General features: G+C 41.8%; 1 protein-coding gene across 16 annotated transcripts; it reads right to left on the bottom strand.

Moving 5' to 3' along the window:
* Positions 1–1,877: 1,877 nt before the first annotated feature.
* LOC132480078 (zinc finger protein 226-like) lies at positions 1,878–12,460 on the bottom strand. 16 transcript variants are annotated; one of them, XM_060083941.1, is made up of 7 exons: positions 11,864–12,460; positions 11,728–11,778; positions 10,478–10,962; positions 9,725–10,140; positions 9,589–9,634; positions 7,374–7,500; positions 1,878–4,066 (listed from the first exon to the last, which is right to left on the bottom strand). In XM_060083941.1, exons 4-7 carry the CDS (start codon positions 9,841–9,843, stop codon positions 1,878–1,880), a joined length of 2,481 nt encoding a protein of 826 aa, XP_059939924.1. In that variant the 5' UTR covers positions 9,844–10,140; positions 10,478–10,962; positions 11,728–11,778; positions 11,864–12,460. The 16 variants fall into 16 exon arrangements, with proteins under 16 accessions (XP_059939924.1, XP_059939930.1, XP_059939925.1 ...); XM_060083947.1 differs by lacking the exon at positions 10,478–10,962 and having other exon boundaries at positions 12,309–12,460; XM_060083942.1 differs by having other exon boundaries at positions 9,725–10,962; positions 12,309–12,460.
* Positions 12,461–18,861: the final 6,401 nt, after the last annotated feature.

Below are 18,861 nucleotides of genomic sequence, written 5' to 3' on the forward strand. Positions count from 1 at the left end.
CCGGTACCCCAAGCTATCCATCCATTCACCCAGTAAGGAAGCCTGATGAGGAGAACTAGGATGTGTAAATTTCTACTGTTGGAATTAAAACAGAATATTCTGGGCTGCATGGATTTATCCTAAACTTCAAATGCATTAATTATAAATATACAGTTACACTGACTAATATTTTGTATCTTTGAATAACCATATACATTTTTTCTTTTTATAACTGATTTCTAGAGGTCTATTCCTTAATTTTGGCCATATATATGTATACCTCATGATGATAGCATTTCTTACTGTGAGGGATTAATATGTTCTTAGTAATTTTTAATATTATATTTTACATTATTTTACTACCTATGTTGCTATAAAAATAACAGTATTTTACTGGAAAATTGATGCTCAGTGAAAAATTTAAAATATGGAAGTTAAATGTGGAAAAAATCCCTGAAAATCTTGCCACTGTTTACATAAGGGTGAATATCCCTTTACAGATGATAGGATGCATTAACACACACACATACATGTTTGATTAAGGTATGTGATGTACCTACCTAAAATACATTAAACTGTTACATGCTTCTGTCATTAAGTTTAAGCCATCATTTTAACAGATCTGTTATTACATAAGTATCTTAAAATATAAAGACATTCCTATTGAATATTTCACTTTTACAAAATTTAGTAACATTGACATGCTACTCACCTTTTCTATTTGAATTTCCTAATTATAAGGTCCTATTCTATGATCTCTATATCAAAGGGACGCACGCTCTATGTTTTGATATGTACTCAGCAACTTCACTTTGAAAATCAATTTTTCAATCCACCGCTAGGAAAAAGTGTGCAAGTCAGTCATTGAATAAATATGTTTGATGAAATTACAAATTTCAACAAATAATCTTTTTCTTTTTATCTCAGGCCAGAGAGGAGTAAAGAGATAGAGAACTTGACAAAAGTAATCTACTTCAAACAGCCTCTTTTCTCTACTTAAGAAGTCTTGATGAAAGTAATGCTAAAACCCTTGGGAGACAATCACATCAAAACCTAGACGGAAATGTGGTGAATAAGAAACCAACGATCAGTTCATTTACTAAGAAATGTTTGTCCTCTGTCACTGTCACTAGTAACTCTGACACTTAGACCTCTGCCTTGACATTCTTGAAAAAAGGGTCAACAGTATGTTTTCTGTATTGCAAGATGAACAATCCATTTTCAGTAAGTCTATACTGTCACAAAAGATAACCAAATTTGTACTGTATAAGATTCACAGAATATTAGACAAAGTCCAAGATAATATCCAACTTGAAGCGAGGCTGGGGGGAGACAAATGGAGCTCATTATAACAGGATGATGCCACATTAATATTACAAATTGCAATACTGAGTGGTTTTCTAAGACTTCAAATTTTTGTCTCCCTGAATTACTTTTAAGGCCAGATTTAGGTTAACTGCTCTGAATACAAATTTTTATGAAATTTTGGAGGGGACTGCAACATAATTTTCAAAAAGTTTTTCCTCATTCATTAATTGAACAAATATTGAGCACCTACAAAGTAGCTGACAATGTTCAGACTGTAGATTCAGAACAAACGTCGCTGCATTCGTGGAGTTTATGTTGTAATGGGAATAAATTTTGGCATGTTCATCATACTTTTGTACAAGGCCTGCTAAAACTCACACTAAGGCTTCTCCCCTAATATTTAACAGAGGTCAAAGTTCAAACTTACACCATTTACCAGAGTTCTCTGCCGTGTGGCCTCCTGACTACTGGGACATGTTGAGCTATGGCTGAAACACCAACTTTAATGAAACAAATGATTTTTTTTCTTTTGAACTTGATGACTGGAAGAATTCACATGACACCTGAGTTGTTTTTGTTTTTTGTTTTAATCATTTTATGGAACTTTTTTCGTGTGTGGGCTCTCTGATGATCTTACCACTCCTATCACTTTTATAGCATTTATCAGCATCATGGATTCTGTGATGAATTGTTAGATTGGAGCGCCAACTGAAGTTCTTACCACAGGTCTCACACTTGTAAGGCTTCTCCCCTGTGTGCACTCTTTGATGAGACTGTAGCTGTGAAGACCGACTGAAGACCTTACTGCATCTGTCACATCTGTACGGCTTCTCTCCAGTGTGGACACTCTGATGAAGCTGAAGACTTGAGGCCTGACTGAAGTGCTTCCCACACTCCCCACACTTATATGGTTTCTCTCCTGTGTGGACCCTCTGATGCATGTCGAGGTTCAGGCTCCACTTGAAGCCCTTCCCACACTCCTCACATTTGTATGGCTTTTCTCCAGTGTGGACTTTTTGATGGGCTTGAAGGTGTGAAATCCGACCAAAGCTCCTCCCACACTCTTCACATTTGAATGGTTTTTCTCCGCTGTGGACTCTCTGATGGGCCAGAAGATTTGAGGCCTGCCTGAAGACTTTCCCACACTCCTCACAATTATACGGTTTCTCTCCAGTGTGGATTCTGCAATGAATTTTAAGATCTGCTCTACGACTGAATCCCTTCCCACACTCTTCACATTTGTATGGTTTCTCACCGGTATGGATCAGCTGGTGGATCTGAAGTCGTGAACTCTGATTGAAGCCCTGCCCACACTCCTCACACTTGTAAGGTTTCTCTACGCTGTGGGCCTTCTGATGGATTTGAAGATATGAACTCTGACTGAAGCCCTTCCCACATACCTCACATTTATAGGGCTTCTCCCCTGTGTGGACAACCACATGAACTTGATAATGGGAGTTCCTCCTGAAGCTCTTCCCACACTCATTACATTTGTATGGTTTCTCTCCTGTATGGACTCTTTGATGTGCCTGAAGGTTTGAACTCAGAGTAAAGCCTTTACCACACACATTACATATGTATGATTTCTCTCCAGTGTGGACTCCCTGATGGGCCTGAAGACTTGAAGGCCGACTAAAGCCTTTCCCACATTCCTCACATTTGTAGGGTTTTTCTCCTGTGTGGACCCTCTGATGAATGTATAGATTTGAGCTACAAATGAAGCCCTTCCCACACTCCTCACATTTGTACGGTTTCTCTCCCGTATGGACTCTCTGATGGGACTGAAGGTGTGAATTCCGACTGAAGCTCTTATCACACATGTCACATTTGAATGGTTTCTCCCCAGTGTGGACTCTCTGATGGTCCTGAAGGTGAGAGGCCTGACTGAAGGCCCTCCCACACTCCTCACAATTATAAGGTTTCTCTCCCGTGTGGACTTTACAATGAATAGTAAGTGCTGACCTACGACTGAAGCCTTTCCCACATTCCCCACATTTGAATGGTTTCTCTACAGTGTGGACTTTCTGAGGAGTCTGCAGCTGTGAGCTCTGACTGAACTCCTTGCCACACTCATCACACTCACTGTGTTTTCCTCCCATGTGAACTCTCTGATGAATATGAAGAACCGAGCTGTAACGGAAGCCTTTTCCACACTCACTGCACATATGAGACTTCTCTTTTGAGTGTAATTGCTGGTGAAGATCAAAGGTGGAGAGATCGATGAAGGTTTCTTTACATTCATTACACTGGTAAGGTTTTTGTCCTGTGTGAATCATAGTATTCTGATCCAGTGTTGAAACCCTCGTGCCATCTTTTCTATAATCACTGTAGCCATAAGATTTTTGACCCTTGTGTACTCCATGAGCATCAAGGTGATGTGAAATCCAACTGATGGTGTCAACAACCTCTTTACACTGACACAGTTTATTTTTCATGGAAATTTGCTGCTGTCTATTCTGATAATTCTGTGACTCAGTCAATGAAGTTTTCCTCCAAGAATCCTGGGCTCTCAAAGTTGCAAACCTTGGATTTCCAGTACTACTGGGATCACCTGCTTTATCATTTAATATATGGTTCTCATCTTCAGAAATTTGAATAGAAAGTCCTGCCCCAATCTGGCAGGGGGAATCACCTTGTTTGTGGAACTGACAACTATTTATCATGGAGTCTTGGCATCTGGTTAAGTCATTTGCAATTTGTTGCCAGATTTGCCAGCAGGAAAGCTCTTCACGTGATCCTCTGTCTTGAACGGCCCTCAACTCACTTTGATTGTTTTCTTCTATAAGGACAGAGAATTCAGAGATGTGGACACGTGAAAGCTTTGTTCAAAGATTCAAGATTTTACACTTAAGACACAGTATGAGACTTTAATGAACCTCAGGATGGTTCAGCTTATCTTTCGCACGACAAATGAAGTTCTCTGGTTTATATACTAACAGAAACCAAGAGATGGTCTGTTAAACTCCCAAATACTTAGCATTAATGAAACACATTTAAAACCAAATGACTACTCTGACGTATTATTTAAATCATCTTCCAAAAATTACATGTGATTCCTACCACAATACAGTATCAATAAAGACAAGCATTTTGCTGTGCTCACAGCTTTAACAGTGCCTGGCAGTTAGTCAGGGCTCAAGAAATGCATGCACAGGTGAACTCAGTTTGATTTCTAGGGTTCTCCACAATTCTGAATCCCAGGTTAAGTTTGAACCAAGTCAGAGAAGCGAAACAGCTTTTACAAGTCAGGTATCAGATACAGGAAAAGGACTGGAAAGTACAGTTTTGCTTAAGTTGAAAGGCTGCACCCGAGGCGGCAGCACACCAAGGGGGTTAGTGCTGAGGAGGATATGAAAGGTGCTAAAAACCGGGACTTCCCCGGTGGCGCAGTGGTTAATAATCTGCCTGCAGTGCAGGGGACACAGGTTCGAGCCCTGGTCCGGAAAGATCCCACATGCCGCAGAGCAACTAAGCCCGTGAGCCACAACTACTGAGCGTGTGCTCTAGAGCCCACAAGCCACAACTACTGAGCCCATGTGCCACAACTACTGAAACCCGCGTGCCTAGAGACCGTGCTCTGAAACAAGAGAAGCCACTGCAATGAGAAGCCTGCGCACCGCAACGAAGAGCTGCTCCCACTCGCCACAACTAGAGAAAAGCCCATATGCAGCAACGAAGACCCAATGCAACCAAAAATTAACTAATTAATTTTTAAAAAGGCTCTAAGAATCAGTGGGGGTAAAAATAAGCATGAAGACCTATGCACTGGATCCTTCTGAGGCATTTGTGCTGCCTAATACGTTCCTCCACTCCCCCTGCCAAGCAGGAGTCAAAATTTAGAGGCTAGGGAAGAATGCTGCCTCTTTAAAAACAGCATGGAAAATTTCTGGACACAGATACATTGGTCTTTAACAAGAATGAGTTCCAAAGTGAAGAATGGGGTTTATGAGTGAGCTGGGAATAAATTCCATAGCCTGTGATAAGTATTGAGAAGAAACAGACTAGAAACTGTTAAAGAATGATCAAAGTACTCAAGGTGACATTATCTAAAATGGCTTCTACAAGATACATACAAATGCACACACACACACACAAAATGTTTGTAGAGCTAACAAAGATCGATTTCTTATTAGTGAGGTGGGCTTTGGAGGAGGCAAATGGGACGCAGCGGGGCGAATCTTTTAAGGGAAAGGCTAACTCACCAGCTGGCTGTTCTCTGAGACCTGTTCTCCCCTGGTATAAGGGATAAGGAAATAGAAATTTCTTTCCTTCTATGGGAGGGTTACCTAAGAAGTAGACATAAGAATCCTCATTCAAAACAGTATTTCCTCCCCAAATGAATTTGCTCTGCTACTAAGAGCTCAAGGAAAGTCACAGGGAAAGCATTTTACTCAGTTTGGTTATAATTACAGGTTCTATACATATTTTTTGTGCAAGTTGATGAGGGCCAACTTGTACAGAAAGGCAAACACACACATACACACATCATGGGCACCTGAGAAGTTAGAATTAGGCTAGGAATTCATTTGAAGACAAAAAAACATTTAGCAATATCCCTTATTCACTCGGATTTGTTCACCGCCTACTAGCTATTTTCATGGAAGGCTAATTTCTCTATCCATTAACTCATTCGTTTATTCAAGAAATATTTAAGAGTCCCTGTCATGTACCAAGACTATGCTAAGCACTGAGGCTAGTGAGCAATAAACATAACAGACCAAATTCCTCCTGCACTCCTGGATTACCCTCCAGTGGAAGAAAGAGAGGTGAGAAACAGGTGAACAAAATGTACATGAGTGAAATGCTTAGAGACAAAACAAGGCAGGGCAGAGAGAGTAAGAAAGAGAGGACTGTATTTTCCATAGGGTGGTCAGAGGACAGCCACCTCCTCATCTTTAAGGTGACTGACTGAAAGAAGTAGAGGCCTAAAAGATTACAGGTGAAAGAGTATTCCAGGCAGAGAGAAGGACAAGGAAAAGGCTCTGTGGCAGAAGCATCCTTTGCAGGTCTGGAAAAGACAGGGTAAGAGGGAGGAGAGGTGATGTATTCAGGGAGGTGGTGGAGAACGAACAGCAGCCCACAGAAGGTTCTAGAAGCCACTTTAAGTGGTTTTTATTCTAAGTAAAAGAAGCCACAAGAGAATTTTGAAACAAGAACATAACCTGACTTAAAGTTACAAAAGATCACTTTGCCACCTGAAGAACAAACTGTGGGAGGAGAAGGGTGGGAACAGGTGACCAGTACAAAGACTATGCAATAATCCTGGAAAGAGATTTCCAACTGGGACCAGGTGATGGACAGCACAGGGCTGGTGAGAAGCAAAACAGATAAAGAGCTAACCACAGGAACTCACAACTGCTTGGGTTCTTATCTAAATTTCTATCTGGGTTGCTGAATTCATCAACCAATGCCTCTTTTCTCTTTCTATATGTTTTCTATCTTGTTTGAAGAATGAGAACATGCAAAGTCACAAGTTAACATGAACGGGCTAGAGCTAAAGTTTACTAGAAATTTGAGTTCCAACTGCATATTCAAGATATTGAAAGCCGTGTTTTTTCAAACTTTGTATCACGACCCATTGAAGAAATAGCATTTATTTCACGACCTAGATACACATGTAGAAGTATACATTACTAAAACGAAGCTTGAATGACCTATTTCTAACCAATGTCTATTTCCATGAAATCTGTTCCCACTGGCTCTCACACCACTCATGCCATCGCCCAGAGTTTCTGCTGCAATGTGTTGTACTCTTCCTAAGAAACTGATATTTTCTATACTATTTTATTTCATTAAAAAAATCACACGTAGGGCTCAATAAATTGGCTTTATCATCCACTAATGGCAGGGAGGGAAATCTGAAAAAGAATACACAAGGTACAGCAAGATACTGTCGATTTACAGTTCTTTTACAAAATAAATGAAAACGACCTGAAACACACTGTTTAGAAAGACCAGAGACATCCTCTCATGTCCCACAGGAATTGCAAAAGTCTAGTGTCCAAACTCAGAGAACCACCTCAACAGGCCCAAAGCCTTGAAACACCAAGGTCACAAAGACACTCGCAGAGAAAGGCTGTCCTCACCCACTGAGACCAGGTTCCGGAAGTTTTCCACCATCACATCCTGGTACAGCTTCCTCTGGGCCGAGTCCAGCAGGCCCAGCTCCTCCTCTGTGAAGGCCACGGCCACGTCCTTGAAGGTCACTGCCTCCTACAACAAACAACACCACCTCAATCTTATACCCAGTGGCCAGTGGAAGAGGGGCAGCCCCGAGGAGACTAGGAGGATGGGAAGTTGCTCCGGCTCCTGTGAGGTGTGCAGACTTCCCAGCACCCCCTCCTTCCATCCTGCCAATGCCACACACTGACTTTCCTCAGCCTCACCGGACGTGCGGCTATGAAAGAGAAAGCTTTGTGTATTTACCTGGGGCTCTCAGACAACTCATAAGTAAACTCCCTAGAATTCTAACCACTGGATCCTGAACTAAAAAGCTTTCACTGTTTAATTATTATTGACAAGTGCCCCAGAAACAGTTACCAATTTAGTCCTGGCAGTATTTGATAGCACCTGCTTTCTCATTGAGGTGGGAACCAGCTGAGAAGGAGTGTTATATGTGGAAATTAACCAAAACGCCATGCCAGGTCTCTGAATGAAAACTCTCTCTTTCCCCGTTTCTGTCATTCGCTTGAATGCAATACTCTGACTCCAGACCCTTGGTTTTCTGGGTGAGTCTGAGTTGGTTCCTCCTTTTTTCACAACCCCTATTCTTTATATTTAAAACAAAGATGAAACCAAGCACCTCTTTATACAATTGTTCTGAGCTGTCTATGCAGTGACAAGTGCTTTAAGTACCACTGGACTTTTTAAACTAAGGTCATGTATTACTCTGATTAGAAAAAAATATAAGATGCAAAAAGAAACAAACCAGTAAATAAAATACACAACGGGTCTGACTCAAGCATGGGAAAGACTGAATCTCACTCTGGTCGTGAGAAAACTTCTAACAATACATTATTTTTTCTGCGTGAAGCAGCAGTTTGATCCTGCTGTGCTCTGCCGTATTTGGCTATTCTACCAAAAAACATCCAAGGCACCACATATAAAACATACCTCTTAAATTCTGAATACCTAAACCTACTATGTTAAGGGCAAAAAGGGGCAATATTCTTCAGAACAGATATTTTGAGAAAAAGGTTAAATCAGGAACACTGTCACTGTAGTGCTCCTAAAACAGGAGAAGTCTTTAAACTAAATGTCTGTGAATAAAGAATAGTTTAAAAAATAGGTGCAGGGCTTCCCTGGTGGCGCAGTGGTTGAGAGTCCACCTGCCGATGCAGGGGACACGGGTTCGTGCCCCGGTCCGGGAAGATCCCACATGCCGCGGAGCAGCTGGGCCCGTGAGCCATGGCCGCTGAGCCTGCGCGTCCGGAGCCTGTGCCCCGCAACGGGAGAGGCCACAACAGTGAGAGGCCCGCATACCAGAAAAAAACAACAAAAAAAAATAGGTGTATAAGTTTGCAGGAACATGATAAAGCAATTAAAAGTGAATGTTAGCTAGTATTAAATGAAAAAAACAATTTAAAACTGTATCTATGTTATAAATACAAATACACATCCATGAATACATATGATGAAGAGATTACAGAAATATAAAAGCAGCTAATTTGTAAGCAGGTAAGCAGTAGAGTGGAAGATGTCCTTCATTTCCCTTAATTTTTCTTTTACTTGTAAAATAAAAAAATGATGAAATAAAACAAAAATTAAAACCAAAACCAATTAAATTTAACAGGAATTTTTAAAAAAGCACACATGGGGCCTCCCTGGTGGCGCAGTGTTTGAGAGTCCGCCTGCCAATGCAGGGGATATGGGTTCGTGCCCCGGTCTGGGAGGATCCCATATGCCGCGGAGCGGCTGGGCCCGTGAGCCATGGCCGCTGAGCCTGCGCGTCCGGAGCCTGTGCTCCGCAACGGGAGAGGCCACAGCAGTGAGAGGCCCGCATACCGCAAAAAAAAAAAAAAAAAAAGCACACATGGCACACTCAGGTCCTCATATGCTTAGACTCTCCTTGAAAGAGAAAACCCATATGGAACTATACCCAATATTTTGTAATAACCTATAAGGGAAAAGAATCTGAAAATATATGTATATATAGGTATAACTGAATCACTTTGCTCTACACCTGAAATTAATACATTGTAAATCAACTATACTCCAATCAAAAAAAAAAGAGGAAAACCTGTGTCCAATCTGAGTATAAAAATGGCGTTTTTAACAGCAAGAAAGGCAAGCTCTACTCACCTGGAATGTGCTCATTTTCTCTCTCCTTCTGGGGAAGTGCAGAGTCCTAGCAAGACAGACAGGGAAAGAAGAAGTCAATGGAAACTGGTTTAAAGAAAAAAAGTCACTAACCCACGTGGTGCTCATTGTGAATTACCAAGGCTCCCAGTCCTCGGGGTGGCTACAGCTGATTATGCTTGATGAGCAGAGCCCCACGCAGATACCAGATGCCCCCGTGACCCCCCTCAGTGGCTGTGTGAGGAATGACCTGCCCATCCATACACAGTGGCCCCCTCACAGTGTGCCTGCAGCTTCCACAGGGGTCATTCTTATTCTGGGTATGGTGTAAACAGAGACCATGTAAGTCAGAGTAGCTTTTGGAGTCAATATGCATGGGCTGTGATCAGGCTACGCCATTCACTAGCAGTGTCATCCTGGGCAAATTATTCACATCTCTTCGCCTCAGTTCTGTCCTCTGCCAGTGGGGGAGAACACGGGCATCCACCTCGTGAGATCGTCGTAAGGTAGGAAGCTCTGAGAACACCACTGTCAGGGTTTCTTATTTCTTAGCAACTGCGGTAAAGCAGATGATATTTTAGTTAGAAATTATCCTTAGAGATGTGATTTCTACCAACACAACACTGTCAGACATGTGGAGGTCATACGTTGTTGCCCTGTTATGTGAGAGTCTTTAGACTTCTGAAAATCTCTGCTTGTCTTCCTAAAGATTTTGTGACTGCAACAATAATATTTAAATTGACATGGACAACTTTTTACAAAAGGTATAAAAATACGTTAAGTTTCTTTTTCAACAGGAAGTACCCTTTTGACAATTATGCACAGAGGTAAAGAGAACTAATAAAAGCCAGGATTCTGCAACAACAATAAAAAATAGTTTGACAGTCCATACCTCATTCAAATGAAAAAAGACAGGAATCTGAATTGTAATTATATCATTATAAATATAGGGAAGTTTAAGAAATAAATGGGAGACTTCCCTGGTGGTGCAGTGGATAAGACTCCACATTCCCAATGCAGGGGGCCCGGGTTCGATCTAGTACAAAGGATGGCAATGATTCCACTCCCCAAAGCCTGGGAGAGATAGATCTTCACAACTTCTAACGACCTCCATTTTGACTCTACACTTGCTAGCTGTCTTCTGCTCAATTCAGGATTCTGAAAGGGGCCCTGACAGTTGACAATCATTAGTGGGGGAATAAAATCATTGGACTAAGTAGGGCTTTGGTGAATCCAGCTCAGTTTTATCTGTGACATCCAGCAGGGTCAACTTCCTCGGCCTCAGGTTCCAGAAAAGACCCTCTCTTGAGCTTCTCGAATTTTCACGTGCATGAGAATTACTGCGGGATCTTGTTGGAATGCAGCCTCCTGGGCCCCCTACGCAGAAATTATAAATCAGAAGGTCTTGAATGGGGCTCAAGGCTGGGCATTTCTATCCAAGTGATGCCAATGACGCTGGTTTGTCGACCACAATTTGAGTAGCACTGCAGTGTAACATCACTCCCACAAAAAACAGCCTCCACTACACAGAAACATACACAAAGAGTAACCAGACAAAAAGGCACTAAAACATTAACAACTGTTATCTTTACATCCTAAAGTTATAGATTATTAAAATTTTTCTTTATGTCTATATCTGCATCTTTCCATAATGATTATGCTACTTCTATGATATACATATTATTTGAAATAAAATAAATGACCCAGTTGAGAAAGCTATCTTAAAAACTCATAAAATAGCCTAAACCTTGCTCTCAAGGTCCCCACAAGTAAGTCCCAACCTACTTTCATGATATGATTCTAGCCACTACCCTATGCTCAAAGAGAAGATACCAAAGGGATTAGCAAACTCAGCTGCTGGGCTCAAACTGCCTGGGTCCCAACCCCAGCTCTGCCTCCTACCATCTGGGTGAGGATGGGCCAACAGGGTTGTGGTCCCTGCCCCCATCTCCTCAGCCTTAAAGTAGAGAAAACAGCAGTACCAATTCACAGAGCCACTGCCTGATGGAAATGTGGTCATTTGCATAAAGCTTTTAGAATGGAAATTAGTGACCAAGGCTCAGTTATCATCGTTACCCATGTCCCATACGTTCTACAATTTATAGGAATATCTGAAGTAGAAGAATGCCAAGTCCTACTCACGTGGGGCTCCGTTGCCTCTTCCTCCGAGCAGTGCTTTTGGAGAGGTCAGGGCTGGGGAAGGAAAGGAGACTGTGAAATACCAGGGCTGTGTTTCCATCCCCACTAATTCATACCGCACCCCCTTCCGCCCCCGTACCAGCTAGAAGTCCTCTCCTTCCAAAACAGGCCAGGAGTCCAGGACAATTCAGCTTCCTGGGCTCACAGAATTCCGCTGCGAAATGGGTGCCTCCCGAATTTGCGTAGTATTAATAACAACAATGTATCAGGCAGTTGTAGACCTTTCACTTGTGCTATCTCGTTTCTTCTCACAACACTATATTAAGAAGGCATTCCTTTTTCCCCCCTTTTACCGAACAGCAACGGAGGCACAGAGGAGTTAAGCAACTCACCCAGTGTGACGCCGTATGAAGCGGTAGGGCTAGCTCATAGGTGGGGGACGGGGTCAGGTTAGGGGTGAAGAAAACCGGGGAGACCCTCAAACCCCAGGAGGCACGACCTGAGCCCACCCCATCCCGGGTACGTTACCAAACGCAAAGAAGCTCCGCCCGCGGGACGTACATCACCACTCTAGGCCCTCAAACCTCCGCTTTTAGCCGCTCCTCCTCTTTCTCCCCAGATGAAAGGTCTGGAAAGGTTGGACCCAGGCGCATGTCGGGGAAGCTTCAGTGGGTCGTGAAGAGCGAACCTGAAACACCGTCATCAAGCAAAAGATGGCGGCTACGTGTCCTCCTGGGGCGGAAGTGCCTGCGACTAACCCGGAACTCCTGGACCACATTTCCCAGAATTCCGCGGGTAAACCTTTACAGCGAGGCGTTACTGTAGCTGCAGTATATGGGACTACACGAGTTTACGAGCTCTGGACTACATGTCCCAGAATGCAAGGGTGGGTGCGGGGGTGTCTACCGGCACGAGCTCTGGACTACATGTTTTCACTCTGGTTTTCACTTTCCGGAATCCCTGAGGTCTCAGGCAGTCTTGCGGTTCTACTGTGTAGGCCTCAGAAGAGTGTAGATTCTGTTCATTGAAAGGCGTACAAACTCAGTAGAATTTTGGACGTCTTCAAGAGGCTAAGCGACATAAAAGCATTACCAGCCACGAAGGCTTCCTGGTAAACCCCAAAGAGTTTCACCATTGGAATAAGGGGTGAAGGAAACTGGGCTTTCTTTGGCACGGACTGAAGCCAAACGCCAAAACACCTCATTCCCTGAAATTGTGTAAAGGTGAACGTGTTTTGTTAGCATCTTACAACCCGTGCAGAAGCAAGGGAAAATTCTTTCTAGAGACAGACATCAACATCCTAGGTCTCAAGTTATTTCTGTAATTATAAAATCTGTGACATTGCTATTTGACCAAGTGAACTTTAAGGGGAAGAAAAAAAGCATTACTTGACATACGGAGGGGCACTTCACAGTCATAAAAGTTTCAAATTATCAGAAACTAATAACTTCAGCTGATACTTTATAAGGCAAAAATTGACAGAACCATGAAGAAAAACATTCAAATTCATAATTGGATCTGGAGATTTGAACACATACATAGAGGGAAATGTTGAGCCTTAAAAGCATATATGAAAGTAGAAAGGAAGTTGAAAATTGATTCAGAAAACATCCATTTCAGGAAGTTAATAAATGAATAATAAAACTGAAGAAGGCAGATGGAAAAATATAAGATCAGATTAATGAAATACAAAATAAAGTAGATCCCACACACACCCACAAAACAGAAATTAAAGAAAAAAACAAAACAAAAAAAGATCATCCATAGTATAAAGATTTTTTCAAAAATTTGTTCCAAATTCTTTCAGGAAAATATCCTCCAAGAACTATTCCTGACTTAAGCCAACATAGCAAACAGGATTTCTTTCCACTACAAGTAAAGTGAAATCTTGGATATAGAATGATGAAATATGGTAACATGATTTTTATTTATTCACCTCCTGTTCCCTATGGCACCCTCCACTCCCTTCTCTACCCCGTAAGCTACCATTCTAATTTGTTTGATGTGTTTTCTTTTGGGTGTGTTCTTGTGCAAAATGTGCACTTGTGTATATTTTCAATTTATATAAATAATATTGTGTCATAAAATTCATTCTGTTGTTTATTTCCTTCATTCAGGAGTATATTTTTAAGATTCACCCATCCGGGCTTCCCTGGTGGCACAGTGGTTGAGAGTCTGTCTGCCGATGCACGGGACGCAGGTTCGTGCCCCAGTCTGGGAAAATCCCACATGCCGTGGAGCAGCTGTGCCTGAGAGCCATGGCTGCTGAGCCTGCACATCCGGAGCCTGTGCTCTGTAGCGGGAGAGGCCACAACAGTGAGAGGCCCACGTACCACACACACACACAAAAAAAACCATTCACCCATCCATCTAATTTGTTTTCATATAATTCCATTTTCTGCACCCACATTTTACCTGTACTCTTCCAACTGCCATGCCAATGATAATAAAATAAACATCTTCTTACATTTGTTTATAGACGTATCTGAGCATTTCTTTGGAATACATACCCGAGTGAAATTATTTCATAGCAAATGTGTATACTTTAATAATATAGCCAGATTGACTTCCTGAATGGCTACACCAGTCCAGATTACCAAAGAGTTGCAAGTCAGGTTTTTGTGCAACCACTTACCTTCATTTGCATGACTCATCATCGTTTTGCTAGTGTATTAAATGTATACTAGTATCTTGTTTTAGTTAAATTTCTCTGATTTCTAATAAGTTTGATCTTTTTTTCAAATGCTTGGTAGCTTCATCTATAAATGTCTACTTAAAACTTTTGCCCCATTTTCTAATGTGGATGCTATCTTTTTCTTCCTCATTTCTATTACATATTCTGATTATTAATACCTTTTTAGTTTTACCAATTACAAGTATCCTTTCCTAATTGGGCACGTGTTTCTAAAATTTTTCTATTGTGTTCTTCATGGAATAGAAATCTTTAACTATAAGATAATAAACCAATAATTTCTTAATATCTGTGCTTCTGAAACTCCTCAGGTGAAAAAATATATTTCTACCTTTTAAAAATTAACTTTCTAGACTTATCTTTCACATGTAGGTCCTTTAAATATTTTGGAGTCTATTTATGTACATTTTATTCCATGGGATCCACTTTTATTTTTCTCCAAGAGAAATTCTTAAAAATAATGATATTCATGGCTTGAAGGTTCAATATTACAAAGATATCAATAATCCTCAAAATGATCTATAGGCTCAATCAAACCCCAATAAAAACATCAGCATTTTTTCCCTTGGAAATTGATGAGATGTTTACAAATATTATGTGGGAAAGCAAAGAGCTACAAGAAGAGCTGGGGGCTTCCCTGGTGGCACACTGGTTGAGAATCTGCCTGCTAATGCAGGGGACACGGGTTTGAGCCCTGGTCTGGGAAGATCCCACATGCTGCGGAGCAACTAGGCCCGTGAGCCACATACTGAGCCTGCGCGTCTGGAGCCTGTGCTCCCCAACAAGAGGCCGTGATAGTGAGGCCCACGCACCACGATGAAGAGTGGCCCCCGCTTGCCACAACTAAAGAAAGCCCTCGCACAGAAATGAAGACCCAACACAGCAAAAATAAATAAATAAACTCCTACCCACAACATGTAAAAAAACATAAAAATAAAAAATAAAAGAAGAGCTGGGACAATCTGAAAGAAGAATGAAAAGAAAGATATTAGTCACATTAAATCTTACTATAAATCTACAATATAAGATAGTCTGATGTTTGCTCAAGGATAGACAAGATAATAGACATCAAAATCCACGTCGAGGGCTTCCCTGGTGGCGCAGTGGTTGAGAGTCCGCCTGCTGATGCAGGGGACACGGGTTCTTGCCCTGGTCCAGGAAGATCCCACATGCCGCGGAGCGGCTGGGCCCGTGAGCCATGGCCGCTGAGCCTGCATGTCCGGAGCCTGTGCTCCGCAACGGGAGAGGCCACAGCACTGAGAGGCCCGCATACCGAAAAAAAAAAAAAAAATCCATGTTGAAACAGACATTATAACAACGTGTAAAAAGAAAACACTGCAAGGAGTTCCCTGGTGGTCTAGTGGTAAGGATTCAGCGCTTTCACTGTGGTGACCCTGGTTCAATCCCTGATCAGGGAACTGAGATCCTGCAAGCCATGCAGCACGGCCAAAAGAAAAAAGAAAGAAAAGAAAACACTGCAGCAGAGAGGGGAAAGAACTCTTGTTAATACAGTTGATCCTTGAACTAGGGTTCAAGGGGGTTAGGGGTGCCAACCCTCTGCTAAGTTGAAAATCCAAGTATAACTTATAGTCAGTCCTCTGTACGTACATGGTTTCTCCATAATCGGCAATTCTGCATCTGAGGATTGAACCAACCTTGGATCGCGTAGTAGTGCAGTATTTACTATTGAAAAAAAACCCTCGTATAAGTGCACTTGTGTAGTTTAAACCCATGTTGTCCAAGGGTCAACTATTGGTTCTCAGTCAGCTGGATACCCATATGGGAAAAATATTAATCATTACTGCATAGGATATAAAAATATAAATTCCAGAAGACCTGCAGACTTAAATTTAAAAGTAAACAATGATGCTTTAGGAAAGAAATGTAAGATAACAGCCTTTTTGCCTTGGAGTAGGAAGAATTTCTTAAGACCAAAAAAATCACCAACTGTGAAAGAAAAAATTGAAAAATTGGACTATTTTAAAGTTAAGAAACACTATAAATCCAAACGCAGCACTCTTGGGCCAAAAGTGAGAGATATTTTAAAAACATCTATGGAATAAAAGACTCAGATGCATCCCTCATGCCCATGCATTCTTCAAGGGTCAACTGTATCTACCAAAGTTGAACATATACCCTATAACCCTTTGGTTCCACCCATAGAAATATCCCTCAAACAAGTGCACAAGGCACGTTCTAGATTGCTCACATCACCACTAACTGTGATAGCCAAGAATGGGGAAGTACCCAATACCCACCAATAATGGGATTAATAAATAGATTTTGATATGTTTACACACTGCAATAATATCCACCAATGAAAATGAATCAAAGTTATCCACTCCCAACAATATGGATAAATGTCATGGATATACTGTGGAGCAAATGAGGCCAACACAAAATAGCACCTATTACATGACTCCATTTATATAAAGTACAAAATAGGCTAAGTGAATCTACACCATTACAAATTAGTGGCTACCATATGGAAAGGAAGGTTACTAGAAAGAGCCAAAAAGGGATGCTTCTAGGGTTTGGGGTTTGTCCTGGTCCTCCAAGAACTAGATGGCAAAGTGCTGAGAAAGACTTTATTGAACAAATATTTCATTAGGGAAAACATCGGAGAGAAAATGGCAGGGAGCTCTGGAAGGCTGGCAGAACTATCAGCTCATAGTGCAAGTCTGACCCTGAGTGAAGATTTGGAAGAAAGGTTTGGTAAATCATCCGAGACTGCCTTGTCATCTACGTAAAATCCTTCAAGGCTGTCAGAGTCCTTGAAAAAAGGTCACTGGACAGAGGAATCCTGGTCTCCAAGAAATGGCCTGCCTTAGGATCCCTGCTGTGCTGACTAGGAGCGATCAGGGGCAAGGCCGGCCTCCAGGCAAACGTGGTGATGGATTTAAGAGCAGCAGCTGGGACCTTTGGCCAGTTATGCTCCCTGTGGTCATAACTGTGAAACAGGAGACTCTCAACGTGGATGCTTCCTTGTGATAAGATCTGGTTGTTTATTTCTGTCAGTAATAATACTGAAGCAGCATTGCGTCCTTCTCAGTATATCATACCCCAGAGATCTAAAATGTTCGTTTGTTGTTATTGATAATGTTCATCTCTTGGCTAAGGTAGTGTTCACCAAATTTATACCTACTGTATTTCTTGTTGTGATTAATACTTTGTGGAGAGATATTTTGGGTTTTGTAGTATCCTGCTCCTCGTAACCTTTCAACCAGTAGTTCTATAATTCATTGATTACTCTTGCCAGAACCTATCATTACTATGATGGCTGTAAATAATGATTTTTACATTACATCATTCCTTCTATATATTTATGGTTTGGCATTCTATTATGAGAGCCCTTCCTTCCCTCCCTTCCTCTTTCTTTACTCATATTCTGTATGATAATTATTTATTTTATGGTCAAATTGCTCAGATTTACCCAGTGTGAGTCTCTTCAAGCTGGATCATTTTACACGTCCCACCACTCTTTTCCTACTTTCTGGCACAGCAAATTTTCTCCAGGATCATTCTACACTTTCCTTGCTCCAGCCCTGAAATAGAAACGTGGATATACATGCTTATATACATCACATACACATGTGTGTGTTTGTATATCCTCACACTTCCATATCTACTTCTGTAAATACCTAGCAGGTGCACTCACTCCCTCTCTCTCTCTACCGATGGGTGGACGGATGGATGGATGGATAGACAGATCTGTATAAATAACTTATGGTCAGACTTCCATATCCGTGGTTCCTCTGTATCTGCAATTCTGCAACCATGGGTTCAACCAACCACAGATCATGTAGTACTGTAGTAATTACTATTAAAAAAAACCCTGCATATATGTGGACCTGCCCAGTTCAAACCCATATTGTTCAAGGGTCAACTGTAACTTGCTAAATAAAGCCCTTTAACCAACTATATTAAAAAGACCAGGGCCTCCCTGGTGGCGCAAGTGGTTGAGAGTCCGCCTGCCGATGCAGGGGATACGGGTTCGTGCCCCGGTCTGGGAGGATCCCATATGCCGCGGAGCGGCTGGGCCCGTGAGCCATGGCCGCTGAGCCTGCGCGTCCGGAGCCTGCGCGTCCGGAGCCTGTGCTCCGCAACGGGGGAGGCCACAACAGTGAGAGGCCCGCATACCGCAAAAAAAAAAAAGACCACCATTGGTCTGAGTATGGAATGCCATCCAAACCTGCTTTGTCCTTACTGGTTCCGCATCCAGAGGGTCCTCTGCTATTATGCTCAGTTCTCTCCTCATGCACATCTTTTCAACAAGAGAAACTTTTATTTTTTTTAAACCTCCACAATGTAGGTATATCCACTTTTGTTTCTAGCTCCAGGATTTTCCCTCTCCCTATTATGGATCTGTAGTTAAAGCACAGCATAAATAATAAAGCTTCAATTGTTGAAACTCATCAATTTTTCTGTGTATGCAAAATAATCTG

The sequence above is a fragment of the Mesoplodon densirostris genome, chromosome 19 (assembly GCF_025265405.1).
Source record: "Mesoplodon densirostris isolate mMesDen1 chromosome 19, mMesDen1 primary haplotype, whole genome shotgun sequence".
NCBI lineage: Eukaryota > Metazoa > Chordata > Mammalia > Artiodactyla > Ziphiidae > Mesoplodon > Mesoplodon densirostris.